The sequence below is a fragment of the Haliaeetus leucocephalus genome, unplaced genomic scaffold (assembly GCF_000737465.1).
Source record: "Haliaeetus leucocephalus isolate CR32 unplaced genomic scaffold, Haliaeetus_leucocephalus-4.0 Scaffold450, whole genome shotgun sequence".
NCBI classification, from domain to species: domain Eukaryota; kingdom Metazoa; phylum Chordata; class Aves; order Accipitriformes; family Accipitridae; genus Haliaeetus; species Haliaeetus leucocephalus.
In genome coordinates, this window is record NW_010972886.1 from 21,239,550 (window position 1) to 21,264,582 (window position 25,033).

The 25,033-nt window shown below is 58.1% G+C and overlaps 1 protein-coding gene across 1 annotated transcript in view; it reads right to left on the reverse strand.

The window, feature by feature from the left end:
- Positions 1-817: 817 nt before the first annotated feature.
- The window catches only part of DSCAML1 (Down syndrome cell adhesion molecule like 1), a 108,905-nt gene continuing 84,689 nt past the window's right edge, over positions 818-25,033 (reverse strand). The window contains exons 9-33 of the mRNA XM_010575093.1: positions 22,841-23,119; positions 22,417-22,536; positions 22,100-22,276; positions 16,861-17,060; positions 16,074-16,170; positions 15,832-15,960; positions 15,215-15,382; positions 14,957-15,027; positions 13,787-14,027; positions 12,568-12,714; positions 12,331-12,486; positions 11,081-11,220; positions 9,413-9,566; positions 9,064-9,181; positions 8,779-8,942; positions 8,388-8,486; positions 6,209-6,397; positions 5,825-6,112; positions 5,587-5,742; positions 5,424-5,454; positions 4,951-5,069; positions 4,430-4,582; positions 3,903-4,097; positions 3,001-3,312; positions 818-1,269 (exon numbers count right to left, since the gene is read on the reverse strand). Coding sequence (XP_010573395.1) covers positions 818-1,269; positions 3,001-3,312; positions 3,903-4,097; positions 4,430-4,582; positions 4,951-5,069; positions 5,424-5,454; positions 5,587-5,742; positions 5,825-6,112; positions 6,209-6,397; positions 8,388-8,486; positions 8,779-8,942; positions 9,064-9,181; positions 9,413-9,566; positions 11,081-11,220; positions 12,331-12,486; positions 12,568-12,714; positions 13,787-14,027; positions 14,957-15,027; positions 15,215-15,382; positions 15,832-15,960; positions 16,074-16,170; positions 16,861-17,060; positions 22,100-22,276; positions 22,417-22,536; positions 22,841-23,119 — 4,355 coding nt within the window. The remainder of the gene's footprint in view (positions 1,270-3,000; positions 3,313-3,902; positions 4,098-4,429; positions 4,583-4,950; positions 5,070-5,423; positions 5,455-5,586; positions 5,743-5,824; positions 6,113-6,208; positions 6,398-8,387; positions 8,487-8,778; positions 8,943-9,063; positions 9,182-9,412; positions 9,567-11,080; positions 11,221-12,330; positions 12,487-12,567; positions 12,715-13,786; positions 14,028-14,956; positions 15,028-15,214; positions 15,383-15,831; positions 15,961-16,073; positions 16,171-16,860; positions 17,061-22,099; positions 22,277-22,416; positions 22,537-22,840; positions 23,120-25,033) is intronic.

Genomic DNA, 25,033 nt, shown 5'->3' on the forward strand with positions numbered 1-25,033 from the left:
GGATTGGGCTTCACTGTCCTGCTTCATCCTGGGCTAGAGCTAACCAGCGATTCAGCAGGGCTGGCCTGGGCTTATTGGTAAGTAGGTGCTGCTCACCTGGGGTTGTGGGTGCTGTGTCACAGCCTGGCAGTTGCTGGGATGTCCTGCTTGGTGCTACTGTTCCCCACACCCTGCTCCCATCCCTTCCCCTCCTCCTGCCCTGGGGCTCTGCAGGGTGGCACAGCTTGGTAGGGAAGTGGGCAGTGCTTGGTGCTGTGTGCCTCTGGGCTCCTGCGGCATGGATTTGGCTGCCTGGATGCACTTTTGGGCTGCCCCTCTCTGTCTGCCTGGGGCGTCCTGCCCTAGCCCTGGCACTGCCTACCGCCCTGCTCACTTTACAGACACCCGCATATAAACATAACCTTTATTGCACACAGCGCTGGGTTTTTTTTCATAGAAAAAGGTATTAACACATAAGCATTTGCAAATTGAAGCAACTCCTGTTGTTTTCAGAACAGTAAAATAGCATGCAATGTCTTCGAGACGTTCCTTTTTAAAACCACCGACAAGATCAGGGGGGGAGGGGGGAAAAGTCGCTGAGTCTTTCCTTGTGCCCCTTTCAAAATGATGTGAAATATATATATGTTTACATATATATTATATTTTTTTTAAATCTGTAACATCAAATTCTTTGTGCCCTGGTTTCTTTTTCTGTTCGGAGAAGAAGAAAATAGCTTCATTTATACAAAAGAGTTCATTATGTACAAGTTTGTTAATTAAATATAAATGGTGCAGGGAAACGAGCAGCGTCCGTTGCGGGTGGTCTCTGGTTGGTGCCCTACACCAGTGTGTAGGACTTGGAGTAGGCTCCGGCGCCCTGTTTTTGAGACCTGCCTACACCTGATGTGCTCATTTCTAGAAGTGAGTCCCTGGAGCCTCCCACTTTGGAGTGCGTGGGCACCCGCGCCTCAGCGGCAGCAGCGGCGGGGGGCTCGGTGGTGGCGGGGGGTGCTGGGGCGGCGCTGGCGGTGGGCGCAGCAGCTGTGCTCGTCGTGCTGGGCATGGGGAGAGTCCTTTGAGGTAAGGTGGTTGTGGCGGAGGCCGGGGGAGGCAGGCCCAGGGGCTTGCTGCCAGGCTCCAGCGTCATGTGCCGGGCTTGTGCGTGGTACGCCCGGGCGAGGTTTCGGATGGAGGCTTCCCGTGGCGGCACCACTGGGCAGGGCTCGTGGGTGTCGGGCTTGCGGAAGAAGGCCTCCGACTTGACGTAGAGTGGAAGGTTGCAGTAGTCGCCTGCAAGGGGAAGCCGTGGTGGGTGAGGCTCTGTAGGGGCCCTGCCCGCCCTGGGGGCCCCCTCTTGGCCCCCACCCTCTCTATATGTTAGTGGAATATGGTATAAGACATGTAATATAATCATCCTATACCTTGCCATACTTTAGGCAATGCAACGCATCTAGCATATCAAAGTATAGTGTTCAATGCTTTATGTAATGTCCTATAAAGTATTATAACGTGTAATACTAAATGTATGCTGTAATAAAACAATGTTATACAACACTTTCAAAACATTCCAACTTTCTTTTTTTCTGTTACGTTTTCAGGTATAATACAATATAGTATGTATAGGTAATGTAGTGTGTAATGTTACTTATGAGTGTATGATACAAGGCAGTAGGATCCATGGGCATATATATTGTATGCTGGTCTGTAATGTATGTTGCGCAAACATTTCTACCATGTTTGTCACATCAGTTGTAGTATGCAGTACATGTCAGTGTTATATAGTATGTTCTATCAACTATTATACTATGCAAACAGCATTTCTATTTCAATAAACAATATACTATGCTCTGTTGTATTATATAGCAGTATATATAACTAATACCTTACTTTAAGGATTTATGTGTATGCATAAGACACTGCATTATTATATTGTGTGACATGTAACACAAACCAATGCACCACTATTGCTTTTAACGGTATATGTTTTCTAATATGTTCTGTAAACTACCTGTTTATAATACTATAATAATGTATTATATTGTCTTAGAATGTACACTATACAATTTAAAATGTATCATAAAAGTATATTGTCTCACAGAAAAAATTATCTAATACTGTATATTACATAATATACTCAGTGTATATAAATTAATTCCCAATTATCACAGCTATTTTTAAAACAGATTTTGTGTACTACATCCTTATCCACTATATGTATTTTGTTGAAATATACTATTTCTTAGATATATTTGTATTTTTTTCATAATGCAATATATTAGTATTATAGCTAATACTGTGTACTGTAACAAACAGCCAGCTCAAACATGTGTTATATCTCTATTAGCTGGAAGAAACATCTCAAAAAGGGTTGTGTTGTATTCTATTGTAAGGTCTCTGCTGCTGAAAGACAGCTCGGGAGTGGTATTGTAACATCTTTGGTGCTAGAATGGTTGTACTGTATTGTCTTTGTGGCAGAAAGACATTTCTCAAGTGGTTGTACTCTACTGTGTGGTTGCTGCTGGTAAAAGATGAGTCCTGAAGGGTTGGACTGTCTCTTACTGACACTGCTGAGGCACTTGAGTACAACCCTGGGAGTCACGGCCTTCAGCAATAATGTAAGGAGGAGCAAAGCACTGAGGAGAGGAGGGAGAAAGAGGAGAGGAGATGAGAGCACAAGGAGAGAAAATTAGAATTGTTAGTTAGATTTTTGAGTAGGTCCTGTGGGGATCTTTTCCAGGTTGTGTTGGCATCTAGAAAAGATAGCTGCAGAATTTACTGAAATCACCTAGCAATTCCAATAGAAAGCCTTACAAAACCTAGAAAGTGAACACACAGCAACAAAACAGATGATACTGAAAGATCAGTACTGTGGAGGGTGGAAGAGAGATGCTTTTCCCACTTTTCCCATGCTCTTCACATGAACTGCCTCTTTCAGTACCTTTATTTTTGTATTTTTTTCTGCATTACACAACACATTAAACAGGAACTGTACAACTAAGGACAAAGCCCATGTATACATACTCTTGCTGGCACGGTGTGGGATGGGTACAGCCACACTCTTGCCCCGCTCGCTGTCCTGGGGTTTGGGCGGGGAGGCTGTGAAGCGACAGATGCCAGGCTCTGATGGTGTGCTCATCGAGGTCATGCTGTCAGCATTGTCAGTGGTGCCAGTGGTCATCTGGTCTGAGGAGCTGTCAGAGATGAAGCACTCTGTGATCTCAAACTTGGCATGTTGCAGCTGTTCCTCCAGCTTCGCATGCTCGTAGGCGCGTGCCAGCTCCTCGTAGGTAGATGAGGCACTCTCTGTCGACACCATGCTGTTCCGCCCCTTGTCTGTGGAGGAGAGGACGTGTCACATACCTGGGAAGTTCCCCTGGCCTGGGAATACCCAGGCTCTCCCTGCTGAGAAACAGCCAGCCATCTGTCCCCAGGGCTGGGCACAACCCAGCAGCAGCAGCTCAGGAGCCACCACAGAGCCTTGGGAGGGGACCAGGAGATGACAGCATGCCTGCCAGGCAGGGCAGAGCCCTGCACATGCACACAGTCCCCACACCAGCCACATCGGTTAACCTGGAGCTCAGCACCACTGCACAGGGCAGGGGACACCACTGCCAGCAACTCACCGAGAGGGCAAGACCCAGCACGAGAGCCAAGGGCCCGTTACCTGCCTCTGTCCAATTTAGGATGCTATTAATAATCTTTACTAGGAATTGGAGTACACATTTCAACACTGCTGCTTGTTGGCTCTTGCCGTGGAAGTCCTGGTTCCACGCTCCCATTGACTGACAGTAAATCCTATTTCCACAGTCACCCTAAACTTGTGGTTTGGGATCACCACCCATGTCCCCCAAACCAGCAGATCCCTGCTAGCAACAGCCCCAGGAGCTGCCTTCAGCCCTGCCTCCCAGGCAGCACTGGCAGACCTGTGTCCTGAGACAGGCTGGCGCTGTAGCTGTCGCTCTCAGTGACTGTGATGCCATGCTGGGAGCCCACTGTCCTCCAGTCCGAGGTGAGGGTCCGTGCTGGGGTGGATGCCTGGCACTTGGTGAGGGTCCACTGGCTGGAGTACCGGTTGCGGGTGCTGTGTGCAGACTTCACGCTTTTTCTTGATACGGGGTCTGGGGCACAAAGGTGACAGAGTGAGTCACAGCGGGCCACTCCCAGAGACAGCCAGGACACTGTCCCATCTCCCTGGGGCACTCCCAGCTCCTTCTGTCTTACCCACAGCTGCTTTTAGGCACGGCCAGTGCTGGGGGACAGGGTCTGCACCCCAGCACCCTGCTGTGGGGCAGCAGGAGCACCCCTCTGGAAGGGGATGTGCAGGGACCGGCTGTGGTGCCCCTGTGGTGAGTGCCCGGCTCGCCCACACCTGCCTGGTGCCCGTGTCTGCAAGCACCCCACACTTTTGCCAGCAAACCCAGCCCAGCCCCACACGACCACAGCCACTTACTGGTGCCGGGGCGGATGTCCGACATGTCGATGAGGGGCCCTGTGTTCTGGATCAGAGCGGGGTGATGCAGCGAGACGCCTGTGCAAAAGCTCTGGGGGTTCACCGCCTGACTGAACTCCGTGTCGGTCACTGGGATCGTGGCTTTGTCATCCCCTGCGGGAAGAAGTTGGAGCTCAGACCTCTTTCTCTAGCCAGGACCTTGCTGTAGGCTGTCAGCATGCCAGGGCACATGGGGATGGGAGATTTGCCTGACTGTTCTCCAGCCCGGGCAGCGGTGTGACAGTAACCCCCACCGAGGCAGAGCCTGATCAGGGAGATCGCTGCGGGTGCTGCCGGCTGTGCCAGCAGCAACATAAGGGGAGCTGCAAGCACGCCTCTGCACCCTGCTCCGCTGTAGGGTAGGAAGGGGACAGCCTGGGGACACTGCAGGCTTCTTGGGGCCAGACAGGACGCTGGCCCATGTCCCTTCCCCAGGCAGGTGCTGCTGGGGCCCCACGCCGCAGGGAGAGCACGGTGCTTACCCAGCTGTTTGATGCCTTCCTTGTCCTCGATGAGGAGCTGTACCCGAGGGATGTCTATGTGTAGTCGGGGGCCCTGCGGGGGACCCTTCACTGGCGTGTCAAAGCTGCGGTTATTCTTGCTGTGAGGTAAGAGGGGACGCAGACCCAGCAATTACTGGAGAGAGCCCCAGCAGCTCAAGCCTAGCAGGGGCTGGGGCTTGCCGCCGGCCAGCCTGCCTGGGGCTCAGCTCTCCAGCTAAGCAGCTCTCCCCCAGGCAAGCTCCGGCATGGGTTCTGGGACCCTCTGGCAGGCAGGAACAGCCAGGAGCACCAGACTGCTGGGCTACAGAGAGGCTGCTACGACCTTCACAGGTCTAAACCCCAGAAGGTCCGAAACAGAGTGAGGGCTGAACCCGGGGTTAAAAGGATCTAGGACCACCCCCACCACGCAGCATTCCCTGGCTTCCCCACCCACCTCCAGCTCCGAGACCCACCTGATCAGCATTTCAGCCAAACTCTTAGCATCTGTGCAGGAGACACAAAAAACAAGGCATTTTTTTTTTTTTAAGAGAGCTGTTTAGGGCATAACAAGCTGGTCCAGGAAAGCACAGCTCTGTGGTCCAGTCCTGAGCACTGTGCCTCGGAGCCCCATCTCACCTCGAAGCCTCTTGAGCCGCTTCTCCTTCCTCTTCTTGCGGATGATGAAGAGCAGAGCCACTCCTAGTGTGGCCAGGATCACAGGGCAGGCGATGGTGAAGAGCTTCTTCACGTCATCACCCTCGCCTTGGGCAGACTTGATAGGGGGGATGGTGCCTAGGGCAGAGCACAGGCGGTCAGCGCTCCCGAGAGCCCCCTGCCTTGGCGGCGCGGCCCCCGCCCCGTCCCTCCCACTCACTGCCATCGTAGTCCAGAGTGGCAAACTGCGTGGTCTCGTTGCCGCAGCCGGCGCTGTTGCAGGCCTTCATGCGGAGCTCGTACCACGTGGCCTCGCGCAGCTCCGTCAGGAAGACCTCACTGGAGCTGTTAGTGCGGAGGCTCTGCCAGACCCAGTTGCCCTTGGGCCGGTACTCCAGGACAATGGCGGTGATGGGGCAGCCCCCGCTGCTCCAGCCCTGCAGGTTCAGCCTGGCATGCGTGGAGTTGATGTGGGTGAAGAGGTGCTGGTCCTTGCTGAAGGAGGGCTCTGCGGGAGAGGAGCCGTCAGGAGGGCTGCTGCGGAGAGGGGACCGCTGCGGAGAGGGGACCACAGTGGGGCCAGGACACTGCGGGGCAGGCTCACCTCTGCCGTGGGTCTTGGCTTCGATGATCTCGCTGATGCGGCCAGCCCCCACGCTGTTCTTGGCTGCCAGCTTCACCTTGTACCAGGTGCCGCACTTGAGGCTCTCCAGCTTGAAGGAGCGCTCGGAGGAGCTGATGAACACGTCCTTCCACTCCTCGCTGTTGTCCACCGAGTACTGGAGCACAAAGCCTGTGGGTGCAAGGATGGGGCGGTCACCTCCAGGCACACAGGCAGCCGGGGCAGGCGAGCGGCACCCGGGCAGGGCAAGAGAAGGGATTACTGCTGGCACGCAGAGCCAGCGGGGTACCCTGCGCCTGCCTCGGGGACATCCTGTGGCCATGTCCGCTGCAGTGCCAGGGCAGCCGTTACACACCGATTCCTGCCCGATGGTGACGGAAACGCAGCCCTCTGCTCCTACGCTGCTGACGTGGGTTACGGTTACCTCAAAACCGCTAGCAGGGACGAGCTGCTGCCCTGCTGGACCCTGCGTGCGGCCCGAACGGAGGCCGACTCGCCTGCCGGCACTGCCTGCCGTGCAGACCCAGGCAGGAGCCACAGGCGAGAGGCACGTGGGCACCCCCAGCAGCTCGCCACCTCCCGAGTGCTCTGCCACAGCCCCCTGGCCACTCCCCCCATCCGCTCCCCTGTCTGCGCACCGCCTGCCTCCAGTGCCGCCGGCACAGCCCCCATCGCTCAGTTTCGCACGGGAGCGTGGGGAGTGCGAAACGTGATTGATTGGTGCGAGGCTATAAAGGGAAAGCAAGAATTAACTAGCTCCCTCGGGAAGCTGCTAGGAAGTTGCTTTTGCCGTTGCATGCCGCCTCCTCTCCCATGATTAAGAGTATTAGGAAGCACACTGTGTCCTAGATGAACAAACCTGTTACACTGCCGTCAACAAGACGCCTGAAGACGGCTCGCCAGGGTTTCCCAGGGAGAGGCACACGCATACGCACGGAGCTTCGGGCGAGGGATACACCGCCTCGTACGTTGGTGCCCCTCAGGGCAGCATTGTCTTTGCTGCCCTTACTGTTCCAACCTTTTTGGCTATACAAAATCCCCAGCTTTCGCAGTGCATTGATAGATTTGCCTATTTTTGCAGGTTATTTTGCCAACTCTCAAGTAAAAATCACAGAGAAGAGTAGGCTTTCTGCCTTTGCGCGTGTGTCATGAGCCACACGATGCAGACCTTGCAGGACCGCTCCAGGTGCTGAGACCATCCGGGTACCAGCGTGGTTGATGCCAAAGGACCTACAGGAAGGCGCGCATCTGCCTCACGTCAGCTCTGTGAACGCCCAGCTCCGGCTCAGGCAGAGCAGTGCCAAGGGAAGAGACGCTTCTCACACCTGCCCAGCGCCAAGGCTTCCCTACAGCCAGAGGATGGGGGTACTGGGACCCTCCTGGGGTGGTGCGGGCCTGCCTGTGGGCACACGCTTTCCCGGCCGTATCGAAGCCAGCCCCAGCACCCCTGCACCGCCCACAGTGCCTGGCACCCTGGTGCCTGCCACCGGTTATTTATTTATTTTGTACATGCAGCATGTTTTTAATATTTCTAATCCAATTATAACCAAATTTATCAACAGAGTCCGCTGGAGTGAAAGGCTGCTGGCTGGGGAGATTTGCTTGTAATTACTTTCGTGCTTTTAATTAATTGTAAGCGAGGTCTCCTTCCTCACTCCCCGCTCCCCCCTCCGTGTGCAGCTGTTTCAACGTATAATTCATGAGATGAATCAGAGCAGAAAGGAGGCTCTGGAAAGCAGGGATGCTCCCGGAGCCCTGCTGAAGCCCCCAGCCTGCCAGGGACGGGGGACAAATCCTGCCCAGTCGGGTTCAGAGTCACACCAATGCCAGGAGATGCGGAGCAGCCACTGGGGCGGGCCCCAGGCACCAGCACCTGAGCAATTAATGACATGCCCTTCGTTAGCTACTTCAACCACTGCGTCTTGTCCAAAACACCTTACAACCCCCCTCGTTAGGACTGGCAGCCCTCCCACAAGCTCAGAAGCATCAACCTTACTCTGGAGTGTTTATGAGGCGTTTTAGAGAGGGGGAAACTGAGGCGCAGAGACAAAAGCGCGTGCACAGCATGCGCCACGAGTCCCATCCCCCAGCACCGGGGCCAGAGGCTCCGGGATGGGGGCTGTGGTGCTGGTGCCGGCTCTGTCGCTCGCAGCAGCTGTACCTCGGATGGAGCTGCCCCCATTGTCCCCAGGAATCCAGGCCAGTGTGATGGACGATGCCGAGGTCTTGGAGACAGTCAGGCGGGGCTGGTCGGGGGGCACTGGAGAGGAAGGAAAAGCCCATGAGCACCTCGCATGCACCAGCTGAAAGTGCCCCGACCCACGCCCCCACAAAAGGGGAAACGCCAGCAAGACCTCCCACTCAGCCCTGGGCCAATGAGAACCCCTCACACAGGAAAGCCCCTGTGGTGCTTCACCCCACTGAGAGCAGCGGACAAGTGAGAGCACAGGCTCGCTATGCCGCCTGCCGAGACGGACCATGTCCATGTGAGGCATTTGCTCCCAGATGCAGATGTGGGACCGCAGGCTGACCCCCCCGCCAGCACCCCTCACCTTGCACCAGCAGGTTGATGATGATGGTGTCAAAGCCCCAAGTGTTGGTGGCGGTGCAGGTGTAGTAGCCGGAGTCCTCCGCTTTCACCGAGCGCAGCACCAGCGTGCCGTTGGCCTGGATCAGGCGATGGCCATCCACCGTCACAGGGATGGCAGAGTCCTCACTGTGAGGAGAGGAGAGAGGAGAGGGCGCGTCAGCCATACGCGATGCAGCAAAGGCGATGCAGCCGGCACCGGCCCCCACCTAGCCTCAGCTGCGGCACAGCTGGCAGCCCCCCTCGGTACCTGTCCTTGGTCCACTTGATGGCGGGGACCGGCTCCCCAACAGAGTTGCATGGCAGCCTCACGTCCTTCATCCATGGGGTGGTGACGGTGCCTCCAAAGGAGATGATCTTGGCAGGGGCTTGGGGGCAAGGAGGAGGTCAACCTGGCAGGCGGGCCCCGTGCGCGGACCCCCCCCGACAGGTAATGAGAGCTGAGACTGCCCACGCTGTCCCTCCTCTGCCCCGGGCACGAGTCACCCCAGCTGTCCCTTGCTGCAGGCTGATAGGGAGCAGCCAAAGCAACCCTAGGGACAGGGGACAGCAGAGCCAGCGTGTGCATCCCCGCTGTGAGCCAGCAGCCCCCACCGTACCTTTCCCAGCAGGCTCGATGGTGACTTTCTCGCTGATGTTGCCACGGCCGGCGGAGGTGACGGCGGCCACCCACAGCATGTACTGCTGCCCACGGTTCAGGTGGGCAATGCGGTAGAAGAGCTGGTCAGGGCTGGTCTCGTACTCGCTGGGGGCCTGCGGAGAGGGAGACGGGAGATGGTACAGCCTGCGTGAGACCCCCACCCCCATCACCCTCAGCTTGGGTGCCCCAGCAGCGGGGGCCCAGAGGCCAGAGCAGCGCCTGAGCTGTCAGCAAGGAAGAGCTGCCTCTGGGCCAGCTGCCTGCCCGTGGGCATCCCCCCAGCACCCCCAACCCAGGGCATATCCCTACTGTCCCACTGCCAGCAGGCTTGTGCCCTCAGTCCCATCCCCGGCCAGCTGGCAAAGGAGGTCCACGGGTCCCCGTCCCCCCGCTCCACCAGGAGCAATCCCTGGGGAGCTCCTTTCGCTCTCTGAGGGCCCATGGCCGGCCCGGCAGCCACCTCCTCGAGGTGCTGTGGGTTTGCTCCCGAGCAGTCATTCAGCTCCTTGGCGTTTCTCAATGCCAGCGTAAACCGGCTGGTGTCATAATTTCTCCAGGGAGCCCAGGTCAGAGCCCGAGGAACAGATGGCTTTGAGGGCATGATTTGTTCCTGGGAAAGGACGCTTCCCCGGCCGCCCGCCGAGCTGCGGAGGGGCCTGAGCACAGAGGCAAGCCCCGGCCGGGCTGCCAAAAACCCTCTGCGGTCCAGGGGGTCCCTGAAACCCCGCGAGGGCTCACCTCCCGCATTGCCTGCAGTGACTGTCCCGGACCCCGTCAGCGCTCCTCCAGAGAGTTCTGGCTCACAGCCTTGCAGCAAGGCTGAGTGCAAGCGCCAGTTTCCATCATGTCGGGGCCAAAGGCACCCTGGCCCAAGCACACCGCGTGGGAAAGGGCTGACCTGCACGGCACCCGGCTGCCCTGCCGTGCCAGCGCTAGAGAGGGGATGGGAGCTCAACAACCCCTGTTGCACAGGACGGATGCGGTATTCACACGTGCAAACGCGGGACCGCGCGCAGGTATCTGCGCGTTCACCGGCTTTGAACGCACACCCTTGTGGGGCCTGCAGATGGAAGTGTACCCCACAAGCAGACACCTATATGAATATTGTATAGTATACATAATTTTTTTTTACCCAAATGACAGTTTTGACAAGATGCCAAGAAAACAATATCGGATCCCAGCGGTTTTACCAGTTGCTTTGATGAAAAGATTATGTTGCCCTGGAAACCAGAGGCTCAGATAGCGAAATGAGTTTGAGAAGGAGCTTTTGATAAGCACTAGTCTGCAGACCTCCCATCAACCTCTCCCTCATGAAGGAGGGATGGGGCCAGGTTTGATTTCCATTTTATTTTCGGTCAGCCACTGGCATATTTCCCATTCTGGAGCGAGCGCTGAGCAGGGTGGATGCCGGAGGAAGGGAACAGACAACAGGACTATGCCCTGATGCAGAGCGTCCACAGGTGCCCTTGCAACTGCAGTGTGTGGACCTGGCCCGAGGGACCTTTGCTGCTGCTGCTGCCATCGCCACCTGGCATCAGCCCTCCCTCCCATTCCTGCTCAGCCAGCTCAGCGTTCCTCCAGCACGCCCTGGCGACTCCCCAGCCTCACCCCTGTCCCCGTCCCATACCGGCTGCCCCGAACCGGGGCTGGAGCAGAAGATGGTGTACTTCCGAATGATGCCGTTGGGCTTGGCCGGCGGCAGCCAGGACACCACCACGCTGCTGGCAGAAGACGGGACAGCCTTTATGCCGGCCGGGGGACCTGGAACTGAAGGAGGGAGAGCGTGGCAGAGAGGGCGCCAGGAGGTGTCCGAGGTCTCTGCCCAGCCCGGCGAGGCAGCAGCACCCTGCCGCAGGGCTGGCATCTCAACCTGGTGCTGCAGAGGAGCTGCAATTGCGTTTCCACCCCAGCATTGGGCAGGTGCAAGCAGGGATGGGTCTGCAGGTGAGCGGTCACCCTGCTGCCTGTGGGACACCTCTCCACAGGTGGCTCTGTGCCAAGCCGGAGGCAGGAGGGTTAATTGCAGCCCAGGCTCTCGTTTAGAAACCCTGATTGGCTTTTAATGGCCGTCTCCTTAGTCTCCTTAATCCTCCAGAGTGGCTCAGCCTTACTCTGCCCAGCTGCGCCTCCCCAGCATCTGGCACTTCCCAGGATGGGCGGGCAGCAACGCTGGCCCACAGGCCCAGAAAATGCTCCACTACCGAGTTAATGGCATTAAAGTAGGGCACGCAGGGGTCTAAATATTTAAATATCCACACTTAAGGAAAAGAAAAAAAGAGAGAAGGAAATGCCCTGCCCGTGGCTGCACCTGGGGGGTTTCCTCCGTGCCCCCGCAGCCACTCCAGTCCTTCCCTCGCCAGTGCAGGAACACAACACAACGAGCCGTGGCACAAGCGAGTGCTCCCATCTCCCGGCATCAGCCGGCTACAGCACGCCGCAACCCTAAGTGATGGCAGCAAGACCTGAGAGGGCTGGGGCTGTTGGGGGGGGCTGGCTGGCTCGGGCACTGCTACCATGGAGCAGTGACCGAGGACCATGTGCATGCAGCAGGGCAGTGCCAGGTGCCTTCCTGCTCTCCCTTCCTCCTCACCCAGCCAGGGGCGGCTCCGGGCGCACAGCGGGCTGCAGGGCACAGGACCTGCCTGCAAGTTTGGCAAACCGAGCAGGGAGGAAACGAAAAGGAAGGAGAAGCCCTGTCCGGCCCTGACTGCCCGCTCTGGGGGCTGTGCAGCTGCCTTTCTTTATCCATGGATAACGGCTCCTACTCAACGCTCCATCTTCTCACTTCTGATTAACCAGCATTGCCACAGTTCATCAGCCGGGGGTAAGAGGAGAGCGCACCCGCACACACCCACTGCCCCGGGGAGCGCGGCTTACTGTCCTCCTTGGTCTGGATGTAGAGCACACTGCTGCGGACGCCATCGCCAGCCTGGGTGTACGCCAGCACCTGCACACTGTAGTTCGTGAACTTCTCCATGCCCCGCAGCTCCACTCGCTCCCGCGTGGTCGTGATGTTCTGCATCTCACCCCACTCTGTGGGGAGATGGGGCCCGTCAGCCCCACGCCGCCACCTGCCCAGGTCCCCCGTGTCCCCTGCGCTCCACGAGCTCTCACCTCCATCCATGTAGAGGGACCAGAAGATGACCCGGTATCCCTTGAGCACCCCGTTGAGGGTGCTGCGTGGGGGCTCCGACCAGGAGATCACGGCCACGTCTGATGTGATGGAGATGGCCCGCACGTTCTCGGGGGGCTGGCTGGGAACTGAGGAGGGAATGGATGGGGAGGAGGATCAGCAGGAGGATGGAGACGTGGTATGTGCCTGGCAGACACCAAGCTGAAGGAGCCGTGTCCCACGGGTCAGCCGCCCCGACTGCACCTGCGTGGTACCCCACAGTGCTGCTGGCCCCTCTCCCCCAGCCACTCAAGCCCCTGGAGCTGGTCCTGCCCAGCACCCGGGGCACCAGGGCTGAGCAAACACAGCTGTCTGCCTCTGATGTGCAGTTTTGCTCCTCCTGGACCACCACCGAGGCGGGTGCAACCCCCGTGCTCATGGGGACGGGGAGGCCACCGGGACACGCTGCGCTTCCCAGCAAGGGGAGAGTGGGAGAGCTGCCTGGATGCGAGGTAATTAGATCCCATTGCCCCGTAAGAGGTAACTCTAATTTTTATGAGTGTTTAAATGATAATACATCACTGTAATGATCCTCTTTGAAAATGATTATTGTTTCATATTACTTAGGTGCAAAAATATAAGCACCATGTAATTAGGGACAGAGTATAATAAACTAATACAGATAGTCCGTTTGAACAAAATGAAGGTAATATAATTATGGAAAAGACACTATTGCTAAAACAGGGGCCCTTGAATACCCCAGGAGGAGTGCTAATGTAGCCAGGAAATGATCACGGTTTGACAGGCTAACGAGAGCCTTAATTAAGTATGAAAAACTGCCGAGCAAATGCACTGCAAAACTTTGTTCTCGTCGGTTTTAAAATGACGGAGGCCACCGGCGATCCTTCCCAGATGGAAACCCCTGTGGCACTTCAGCAACATCTAAACCCACCTTGACATCATTCTAATTGCGCCAGAACCCCAGAGCCATGGGTGTCCTGGCATCCTCGTGCTCACAACTCCTCCCCGGGGCAGCTGTGAGCATGCACGCACATGCACACAGACAAGAGCCAAATGCTGCCAGCGGGCAGCAACCACCCCATGATCCGCTCAGAACGGGGCCGGGAGCGGCTGAGGGTGGAAAGACTGGGAGTCCCCCAGGTGGGACTTGGCACCAGGGAGCAGGAAAACCGCCTGGCTTGGGGACGGGGCCAGCCTTACCGTCCTCCAGCGTGGTGGCATTGATCTCGCTGGATGACGGTCCCGTCCCCGCGCGGTTAAACGCCTGCACCACGACTCCATACTGGGCAAACTTCTTCAGGTTGTCCAGTGTGTAGACCTCACTGTCTCCTGTGGCTTTCATCTCCACAATGCTGTACTGCCCGTTGCTGCCCGGGCTGTTCTCCCGGTACCCAATCTGGTAGCCACGGATCACCCCGTTCTGCAGCTCCTTCTTCGGGGCCTAAGGAACAAGGAGTGCAAGATGGAGCCGTGTCAGGCAGGTCTACATCCCAGGGCCGGGAGGCTTGCAGGGCTCCTTTGCCCCTGATCGCCTCTCCCACACGGCTCTTCTCAATGCTTTGAAGTTTTCTCTCCCCACAGCAGCACCGTGGAAAAGGTCGAGCTGGTCCTCGGAGGCCACCGGAGAGGAAGGTGCTGGCTGGGCAGTGGGATGTGTCTGGCCAGCACCATTCCCCAACTGGAGCAACTCAACAGGAGGAGGGAAAAAACCCCAAGTCTGACAGCCTTAAAAATGCGTGAGGCCAGGCTGAGATCAATCTTAACAATATTTCTCTGAAGCATTAAGAAATCAATAGGGTTGATTGCAAATTTATGTTATAAAGCCAGGGCGATCCATCTCACTAGAATACTCTTAAAACAAAGTGACTTATCTTTCAAGTGAATCTTATTTTCCATTAATCTGTTTTTCAGCGCTTAAGGGGAGGGGGGAGAAGCTGGAACCCTAAATTTATTGACTTACCAGTTCATTCCGAAGTCCTAACTTTATAATCCATTTTATTTTTCATTATGCACCTTTGGAAAAATTAATCTGATTCTAAGTTTTATTGATCTTTGCTCAAGCCCTTTGCAACCCAGCGTCTTGGTTTTTACATATTTATCCTCTCTCTCCCATGACCCCCCACGGACATCCTATGAGATAATGAGCTTGTTATAAAACATGATTAATAAGGACCCCACACGACGCAGCCGAGCTGTGCACCCGGCCATCAGGTTTTCATTTTGCCTGGGAAGTTCTTCCTGGCACTTGGGCCGCTGATGGAATGCTGGGTCCCAGGACAAGCTGCCGCGACAGAGGCTCAGGACGGCATTCGGCACTGCCCAAGCCCCCGTGGCCAGGGAAAACCCACGTGCCACCCTGGCCCCGCTCACCTTCCAGGTAACCTGGATGCTCTGGGATGTCATTGGCTGCAAGGTGACATCCATCGGAGGTCCATCAGGAGCTGCGGAGAAACAGACCCAAAAGAACACGTTGAGAAGCATCAGGGAAAGGACCGCCTCGTCGGGAAAATATGCGGCTTTAAGAGAGCTCTGTCGCAGACAGCTTCACTCAAGGTGACAGCCCCCCGCTGCCTGTGGCTGCCCCTGCCCTCCGGCCCCAGCGCCTGTGCCGCGAGCCGGGAGCGGCACCTGCTTCCTCCGTGCTGATGGTGAGCTCCTTGCTCGGCTCACTGCGCCCAATCTTGTTGAAGGAGTACATGCGGATGCTGTACACAGAGGCTGGGTGGAGGTCCACAATGTTCGCCTGGTTGATGGTGGGAGAGATGTTGCGTGTAGACTGCTTAAAATCCCAGGAATCTGGAAAAGCGGTGGAGAGAGACAGGAGGGTCAGCACCTGTATCCCGTCCCGGGGCCTGCAGTACCAAGGGGGCCATGCTCAGGCAGGTGAAGTCCCCAAACCCCTCTGGCTTTTGTCCCCGGACCCCGCAAAGGGGTGCCCCTTCCCCCCTCCTCGCTGTTGTGCCGCCTGGGTTCGGCTTTTCGCAAATATTGTCTCTTTTAATATTCCCTTTCAAATGCGCCCATCCAACAGAAATTAACATATTTCATTAACGCTCCTCTCTCCTTTCTTCATCAAAGGAACCGAGATGCAGAATATTCCCTTGGAGGCGCTGCCAGGGCAGCTCTGCACCTGCCCACGCAGCCTGGCCCCGGGCCATGGTGGCCACGGAGCAGCCCCCCAGCCCTGCCACTTGCCGGGGGCCATGGCGGCACGGGGAGGGGAGGGGAAGTCAGCCGTCACCTACCTGACTTGTTCTTGTACTCGATATCGAAGCCGGTGATGATGCTGTTGCCGTCAAACCGCTGTGTCCATCGCAAATTCATACTCCGGGCCTTCACCTCACGGATCTCCAGCTCCGGCGGGTCAGGGGGCTCTTGGGGACACATGGGCAGGTTAGGGACGATGGGGAGAGAAGCCCCCCAGGAGCAGGGAGACCCTCGCAGCAAGGCTTTGTGCCCCAGGGCTCGTGTGCAGGGGAACAAGTACCTTGGACGGTGAGCTGGATCAAACCTCTGTCCTCGCCATAGGAGTTGATGGCGTGACAGGAGAAGAAGACCGAGTCCCCGCGGTCAGCCGGTTTCAGCTATGAACATGTCGGGGAGAGAAGAGGAGCTAGTTCACACTGACCTACCCTGAGCACCATGCCCCTGCCTTTCCCCTGTATCACAGCCTGCTCCCACCACCGGCCCCCGCAGGAGCTGTGCCTGTGGAGGCAGGTCACCCCCCAAAGCCCCAGTCGTCTGGCTCAGGTCCGCGCTGAGAATTTGTTCTTTGAGGTGTCCCTGGTGCTGCAAAACACCTTCGCGACCAGAACCCGTTGTACAGGCAGCTGAGATTTATTGCAAAATCCAGGGGCTTGTCATGGCAAGCAGACAGCGGCTGTTTTTTAATTGGTGTAATTAAAATTGGGAGCCTGGCTGCTCCTTGCGCGGGCCCAGGGCAGCACTAATGCTTACACTGGTTGTAAAAGTCCAGGCGCTGGCAAGGTGCTTCGCCTGGCCGCACCGCAGAGTGCTGGGGCCGGGGCAGATGCAGCCGGCACATGGTGCTGCTGGCTGGAGGTGCGATCCCTCTGGCGGGTCTTTGGACATCCCTCCCCACTGGACTCGATTTTGGCACCCAGGGAGCCCAGTCACAGCACCAGCCTCTGCGACACCCGCCGGGGACCACCGCCACCCTCCCTGGGCACCCCCTTGAGCCGCCTGCCTGCCTCCGTCACCCGAGCGAGACACCTGGCAGCCCAGGTGGGTGCAAAACCCCTACCCCTCCTCACCTTGAGGGTGGAGATGACCTCGTCGCCGTTGTCCTTGGTGGTGATGGCGTAGCGCATGTTGCGGTCAGGGTCAATGACGGTGTCGCCCTTCTCCCAGCGGATGATGATGGGCCGCTCGCCCCGGGCGGTGCAGTTCAGCTCCTTGGTCTGCCCCTTGATGGCGATTGTGGTGTTGGGGTGGGAGGTGATCATGGCTGGGACTGCAGGGAGGCAGGGGGTCACCTGTGTGCCCGGAGGAGGGCCAGGTGCCACCTGTGGCTGCCCGGCCCCGGCACAGCCCCCAGACCCCACTGGGGAGGCGGCGGATGCGGGTCTCACCAAGAGGCCACGCAGCCCGAAGCGGAATCGTCTCGCTGCGTTATACAGCTCGGGATCATAAAATAATGAAGCAGATAAATTTTATAATGCATAGCATTACACTGGGGTAGACAATAAAACGTGAAAGACAAATAACCAAGCGCACACTATAATGAAGAGAAAGCCTCCAGTCGGAGACGTGCGGGTATGAATTATTGACTAAGGTTTTACACTCCCGAGGATGAGAGGAAGAATGTTTTCCATCACAGATTTGCATAATTCACTCGTATAAACCTGGGCAGAATATAGAGTGCGATTTCACATCAGCAAGGCTGCCTTTGCATTGCAGATGCCAGAGAGATTTTTTTTTTTTCCATAGCCACCCCAATATGCAAACAAGGATGGTGGAGAGGCCCCACACCGCACCCACCACCCGACCAGGCTGCAGTACCCAGCGCAGGCACATCCTGGTGCTGCCCAAGCAGTGGCTGCAGCACGGTCAGTGATGGCCCTTGGGACAGCACGGCCAGTCCCTCTTGCTGCTAGCGAGCGCCCACAGCCCTGGCACGAAGCTGTCGCCTCCCGTCTGGGTGCTTGGGCCACTGGCCTGGCAGCAGCACTGCTGTGGAGGAGGGCAGGCACACCAGCCCGTCCCCGTGCGCTGCAGCAGCCTCTGCCGAAGCGCTTCTCCTTGCTGCAAGGGACTGCCGTAACAAGCCCTGTCGGGCTCCTTCCTCCGAAGCCTCGCCGCTCCAAGAGCCAAGCCCTCGCACCGCCCCGGTGCCGCCGTGCGGCAAGCCGGTCGCGGCACACACCACGCAGGAGAAATGGGCTGGGGGGATGAGGGCAGCCTGGGTAAGCAGAAAAAAATGTAATGCATAAACAAACAGCACTGCTGAGTCCCGCAGTAATATATGATAATGACAATCCGCAAAGGCAACACACACTGTTATAATGGGACACAAGAGGATCTAATGAGCTACGACTTCTCGGCTTTCCGTGGCAATGTAATTCAATTAACAGCTAAGGAAACCTTTCCTCCTGAGCTGCCGGTATTCGCAAGGTGCAGGGCAGGCGCCCACGCAGCTGGGACAGAGCGGTGCCAGCCTGGCACCCGCTGGCAGTGCCCCATGGCAACCCTGCCCCGAGGAGAGCACGGCTGCCCGTGAGCCGGCACGAGGATGCAGCAAAGAGCAGAGATGTTGGGGCCAGGCTGGGAGCTGTGGTGCCTTGCTGCTGGACCTGCAGTCCAGGGCAGGGGAAACCGAGAGCTACCAGAAACAGAGCAAGTCTTCTAGCTCTGCCCCGTCCCCAGCTGCACACCCATCTTCCTCCGGCCCCAATGCCAGGGCTATGCCAGGGAGAGGGGGAGGTGTGGGAAGGGCCGGCCGAGCCCCAGCCTCCTGCATCCTGCCGGGGCAAAGGCAGAGCACGGGGACGGCCAGGGGCTCTTACGCCTACCCCAGACCCGGGGCTGACCGCCACTCTGGCTCCGAGTGTGCACAGCACAGCATAAGGGCACCCACAGCCAGGTTAGGGGCTCGGCACTTGGTTTTGGCACTACGGCAGCCCTTGCCGGGCTCCTGCCTGCTGTCCCCAGTTCCTGCCACGGGAAAGCTATCGAGAGGCCACCCTGCCATTTGGCAGGCGGGGGCACAGGGAGCTGCTTCCCTGCGTTCAGCCTTTGTTCAGCCCGGGCCAGAGGCCGGTGCAGCACAGTGGGCACGTGTGGCCGCAGGGGCAGGACCGCCCCGCAGGGCTGCGGCAGCTGTGGAGGCACCAGTCCCCTTCCCGGCGAGCGGCGGCCCTGGGAGAGGAGCTCCGTTTCAGGCTCTGCTTCGCTGAAATGCACTTATTGATGTCTGATTAAGAGCAGCTCCTTGGATGTAAACATATCAACTTCTCTCAATTGCTGGGGTCCCAGGAGAGCGGCACGCAGTCCAGAGTCGGGGAAGCAGCAAAACAAACCAAAAGAAAACCCCAACCAGCCGTGCAGACAGCACAGACCGGGGCACGGAGACAGCACCACTTTCATGCTGGTACCTAACACCTGCCCTGCCGCTTGCAGGGGGACAGCATCGCTCGGGACTGGCCGCAGGACCCTCTGAGGGCTGCTGGGGGCTGCTCCCGGCCAGCCCACAGCCCCCTCCTCAGGTGCAGCAACCTCAGTAAGGCTGGTTCCTGCCTGCCAGAGCATCAGCCAGAGCCTCAGATCAGCGCTGCTGTGTGGACGGGCTTCCCTTGAGGAGAGCTTGCCTCCGACGCTTTCTGCGCCCACCCATCCTCCCTGCACTGCTGCCGCGCTCTGCTGGTGCCCATGGGCCTTGTTAACAAGGCCTCAACAAGAGGCTTGTCCCGCTTGCTGGGCAGAGATAAGACTGGCTACAAAGGGAGTCGACAGCCCCCGGCACGCTCTGGCATCCCGCGCCAGGCTGGGGCACGAGCCGCTTCGCGGCCTGCTGCTGACAACTGAATGACAAGGGTGACAAGGGTGACAAGGGCTGTGCCTGCCTCCCTCGCCCCCCTCTTTCTTGTTTGGAGCCAGCTCTGTGATGTTAATTTGATTGCACCCGTTTCAGCTTCCTTTCTCCACTGATTAGCTGAGTTTCACCTGAAGCATGAGATTAATTCAAATTGCATGGAAGCAATCAGTTACGCTCTTGCCGTGCGGCAGGGAACTTCCAAATGCGCCTGTGCCCACGACGTGCGGGCAGCTGCCCCTCTCCCAGCACCCCTCGCCGGACCCACTCTCCCCAGCATCACGATGCCAGGGAGGACTGAGCAGAGGAGCCCCCCCTCCAGTGAGCACTGCCCACCGTGCTGCCGCCACTCCAGCAGCCCCAGTACAGCCCGCAGGACCCCCTGAGGACGCAACCCCCTCCATCCCACACGCTCTGCTCTCGACACCCAGGGAGGCATGCAGCCATGTGCTAAATGGCATTTATCACGCGCTGGTGGTCTCCTCACCTGCGCTCAGCCCAGTGAGCTGTCCCCCTGGGTGCATGCTCCCATCCTCCTGCATTCGCTGCCTTCCACTCTGCAGTACCCCTGAGCGGACGCTAATGAGCTTCTTTTCAAAGCAGGGAAGGACACGCCACCGTGGCAAGGCAGCAAGCTGCTGCCTGCATCCAGACACGCGCCTGTGCTGCAGGTTGAGCGGAGCAGCATGGCATGGGCACCCCAGGACGGGAAAGCCCCAGCCCCATGGGCTGCACTGCTGGCAAGGGCTGGGCATGGCCAGGGCCCCGAGGGTTACACTCCCAGGCTGGGACAAGCAAAGCTGGGCGGCTTTCCTTGCCCACCACCTGCCAAAAGCAGCGGCCAGCTCCTTCCGGCACTGGCGGGTCTGCAGGTGCTTGTCTGATGCGTTACCTGGCTGTCTCGGCTTGCCCCCCCAGAGCCCATCGCTGTGGCATCGGGGAAGGGGATGTGCGGCTGCAGGCTGGCTGCCACAGCCAGTCCCCTCTCCCCTGCTGACCACCAGCACGCTTTGTTTGGGCTCTGATTAACTTTCATTTAACTTCGTCCGCGGTGGCCTGACTTTCAAGGAAAGCCGGCGCTGATCTCACTTTAATTGGCCTGACATTTCACTAAACAAACAAAAAACCCAAAATGAAACAAAACAAAGAGCCCCGCATAATGCTTAATTGGCTGTGGTGCTCCGTCTACCTATTCATCCAAACCTTTTCAAAGGCTGCGAGGTCTCCGGGAAATGTAGAGGCACATGCATAATAAGGTTATGTGCTATTCAAGTCAGCAAGCAACCTGTCCTGGGATGCAATTACAGCAGATAGCAGGGACAAGGCAACAGTTCAGGCTCCGAGACTTCTGCACGCTCACTTGGGATTAATCGCCTCGACTTTGTACCTGCGCCTTATTGAAGTGCGTTGTTTGAAGTCCCTCGTTTTGATTCATCAGTCAGCGGGAGAAATTAAACAGCTGACAGGGAGGGGAGCATCAACCCAGGAAAGCAGAGGCTGGCTGTGGAGGGGAGAAGCCCCGAGAGAAATGCCTGCCGATGCCAGAGAATAAAGCGCTTGGCTGGGGAGGGGAGGCAGCAAGGGGGCTGCCCGAGCCAGGGCCGCTCTCTTCTTGTCTCGTCCCGGGCAATTCCCCCGGCACCAGACCCTCGCCAGGACTCGGTGGTTCCCTGGGGGGGGCTGCGCATCCCCTCTGCCCGGCAGCACCCTGCCCAGGGCACAGCCAGGGTGGCGGTGGCTCCCGCAGCTCTGCCTGCAACCTCCATCGCCGCCGGCACGAGGCAGGCAGCCAGCGTCCTCACTGACTCGTCCACTCGGTGCAGGCAGGGCAGAGTTTAGCCCTGCTGAGCCAAGCCCTGCTCAGGACAGGCGGGAGCGGCCGCAGGAGCGAGCATGACAGGGCTGGTCCCCCCTCCACCACCTCCTTTTTGAGATTTGAATGCTCACGGCAGCAACGATCAAAATAAATAAAGAGGAGCTGGAGATTCTGCATTCTGTTGATAGCAACAGGAGAGGAATCCAATAATAAGCGCAGTTCAAACACAGTGTCTAACAACACTTCCCAGCCCATCCCTGTCAAATTAGCCCAGCTATTTCCTTTCCTCCTGTATGATGTAGATCGATTGCTCAGTTTTATTAAGGACAAAGCGTGTTTAATAGCAAAAGGGAAGTGGGTCCCTGGAGGAAGGGAATCAACTCACTCCCCGTGCCCCGCGCATTGATCATGGGGATGCGCGGTGCGGAGGGCAGAGCCAGTCTGGCTTGGTGCGAACCCACCACATGGAGGAGAGGGCCGTGCCAGAGCAGGGTCTGCTGAGAAGCACCCACCCCACAGCCACAGCTGCCTTTACCGGCGCATGGGGTGGGCGCCTGCCTCTGCTCCCCCCAGCCACCGCTGCAGCCGTGCCGGGAGCAGGTCCCCGGCCCCTCGCCACTGTCGCGGCATGGCCCTGGCTACTTACTCTTCACGGTGAGAAACATGGACTTGCTGATGTCTGTGCCCACCCCGTTGCTGGCCTGGCAGAGGTAGTAGCCGATGTCCTCCTCCAGCACATGGCGGATGAGCAGGGAGCTGTTGGGCAGGATCTGGATGCGGCCCGTGAGGGGTATGGGGTGGTACTGCTGGGGGTTGCCACTTCCTATGAGGCAACACAGAGACACAGAGCTCAGCCAAGGCAGAGGAGCGCTTGTGAGGCTTGGTGCTGGGGCGGCCATGCCAAAAGGGGACTCGCCCCCACCTGCATGGAGGTCCCCACACGCTGCCGTGCCTCACCCCTACCTTTTGCGTGTTTCCACATGACTTTTGGAGGGGGGTACCCATCAACGGAGCAATTCAGCACCCCGGCTTTACCGTAAATGCCATCTTGGTTGTTGGGTTGGACCACAAAACGAGGAGGCACTGAGCAATCAGAGAGAAAAGACGGTCACTGTAGCAAAAACCCCATCACAGCTCCTTGCGACTCCTCCCTGTCTGTGGGCATGTGGGTGCCTGGGCTCAGCCCTACTCCTCACCCTCCCTGCCTGCTTCTGCATCACTCCCAAAACTGGGGAAGAACGTTATCTTCCTCAAGCCTCGTAACTTATCTCTGTTCCATGCCATGCTACCCCTCCGTCACCGTGCACCCTCCCAAGCCCGATGTGGCAGCGGCATTGGGGACCAGGCTGGGCTGTGTGTGCGGCTGGCTCGGCCCTGTGGTGCTCACCTCGGACGATGAGCTGCCGCTCCCGGCTGACCGTGGCGGCATCGTTGCTGGCGATGCAGGTGTAGTTGCCGTTGTGCTTGAGGGAGACGCTGGAGATCTGTAGGGAGCTCATGAACTCCTTGCTCTCGATGGTGACTCCAGAGCCGGAAAGGATGACGTGCCCGTCCTTCCTCCAGGTGATGTGGATTGGCATGTCCCCGGAGGAGACCACGCAGGGGATGTAGAGGAGCTGCCCGATGGAGGCTGGTGGGAACTCGAAGGGCTGGATCAGTGGAGGGACTGCCAAAGGGAGAGGCAGAGCATGCTGGAGAGCCCGTCCGGGAAAAGCCTTCCTCCAGCGGGGACGGGCTGCAGCGGGGCTCGGCAGAGATGCTGCCCCGGGAGGAAAAGCAGCCCAGAAACTAAGGCTGGCTTTTGCTCCGACCAGGAACATGGCCAGGGGAGAGTGGAAGGTGCCGCCGAGCAGAGAACAGCAGAAGAAGTCTCCCACCTGGCAGGGCCACCACGCTGAGAGTGGGATGGAGAAACGCCGACCTCCCAAGCAGAGCAGGCCCCGCTCTGGGGAAAGCCCCAGCCGCCCGCCCCGCACGTGCCAGCCAAAATTCCGCCTCAGCATTTATCTGCTCGCAGAAAAGCGATCATTAGATGGATGCTTTTCTTAAAGGCACTGGATTCAGAACCAGCCATTATCTTTCGGATAACTTAATTAAGCAACCGCAGCAGCATCTCTAGCAATGTGGGAGGGGGGAAGAAAGCAGAGAGAGGGAGACAATTAGCTTAACAAGGCTCAGCACCTGGTAGATGAGATCCTCTTTCTGCAGCCTCCATAATTAAATTAGCAGGCTGCCAATCGTCCCCTTGGCAGAAATAAGCTGCCCTCTCTTACAGGCGCAGGAGCAGTTCCCCACCCCACCACGCACCTCCCTGGGCTCCCACCTCTACCCCATGCATCGCAAAGGTCTCTGTCCCTCTGCCTGCCCCAGCCCGGCAGCTCTGCAGAGCAGCGGGCAAGCGGGGGACTGCTCACCACCCCCCTGGGCTGCAAGCCGCTGCCAGCAGGCAGGCAGGCCGGCCAGCCGGCAGGTGCAGGCAGGGCTGGCCTGCCCCTTTGCTGGCTCCAACGACGTGGCTCCAGCTGCCAGAGCCATGGAACCAGCACTGCCTGTTTTCCATAATTAATGAATAATTAATTGGGAATGCACCACAGTCTATTGCAGAGCTGGGATGGGCTTGTGGATCCGCGCCTCTCCAAACACGCCCCACTGGCCGCTTCTGAGCTGCCAGGAAAAGGACAGGCTCCCTCAACAGAAGAGCTCTCCCTGCTCCAGCTCCCCACAACTGGAGCCTGCAACTTGCCTCTCCTTCCCAGTTCGCTTCCCCCTGCAATTCTCCTTTCTCCAGGGATTCCAGGCTCTCGTGCGCAGCCGCAACAGGAGCCGGCCACACGGCCGCAGCCCAGGGCACCGTGCGAGGATCTCCCTGCCCACAGCACCCGCCGCAGAGCCCTGCCCAGCAGCTCAGCTCTGGAGGGGAGCCCCAGCGAACAGTCTCTGCCTTCCCGCGGGGTGAAGCGTCACCCTGACGGTGCCCCGGCACTGCCGGCTGTGGAGCAGGTGTAGCTGGCGTTGGCACCGTGCTCCCCGAATCGCCGCAGGCACCCAAGCAGAGCCCCAGGCCAGCACCAAACCTGCACATGATGAATTAAAACGTTCCAAGAAATTCTGCAGGATTAATGAGCTCTCGGGGCACCTTGGAGGAGGCCAGGTGCTCAGATTGCGCTGCTGGGGAAGCCCAGAGAAGAGGCCCTGGCAGCATCCCCAGGCAGCTGCAGCAGTCCTGAGGAGCTAAAGGGAGGTTTGAAGCTGGGACCTGGGGGACCTGGGGTCCCCAGGCTAAGCAGCAGCAGCTAAACCCGGGCGGGAATTTCCCTCAACACAAGAAGGGGAGCGTGGCTGGGGGCAATGCCTCGCAAGCAGGGCTGGGGGCTGCCCGCACATCCCTGCTCCCCAGGGGAGCAGTGCCAGAGGGGAACTGTAAAGCTTTTACTACCGCGTGCTTGGAAAGACCTGCATAACTCACTTGTGGCACTTAATGTGGGCGCCAGGCACTTGTGGCAATAAAAGCTTTACGGTGCTCCACGCCATCCTGTGCTCCTTGCTCTATGCAGTTATATTTATTCACTCCGCTCCACGG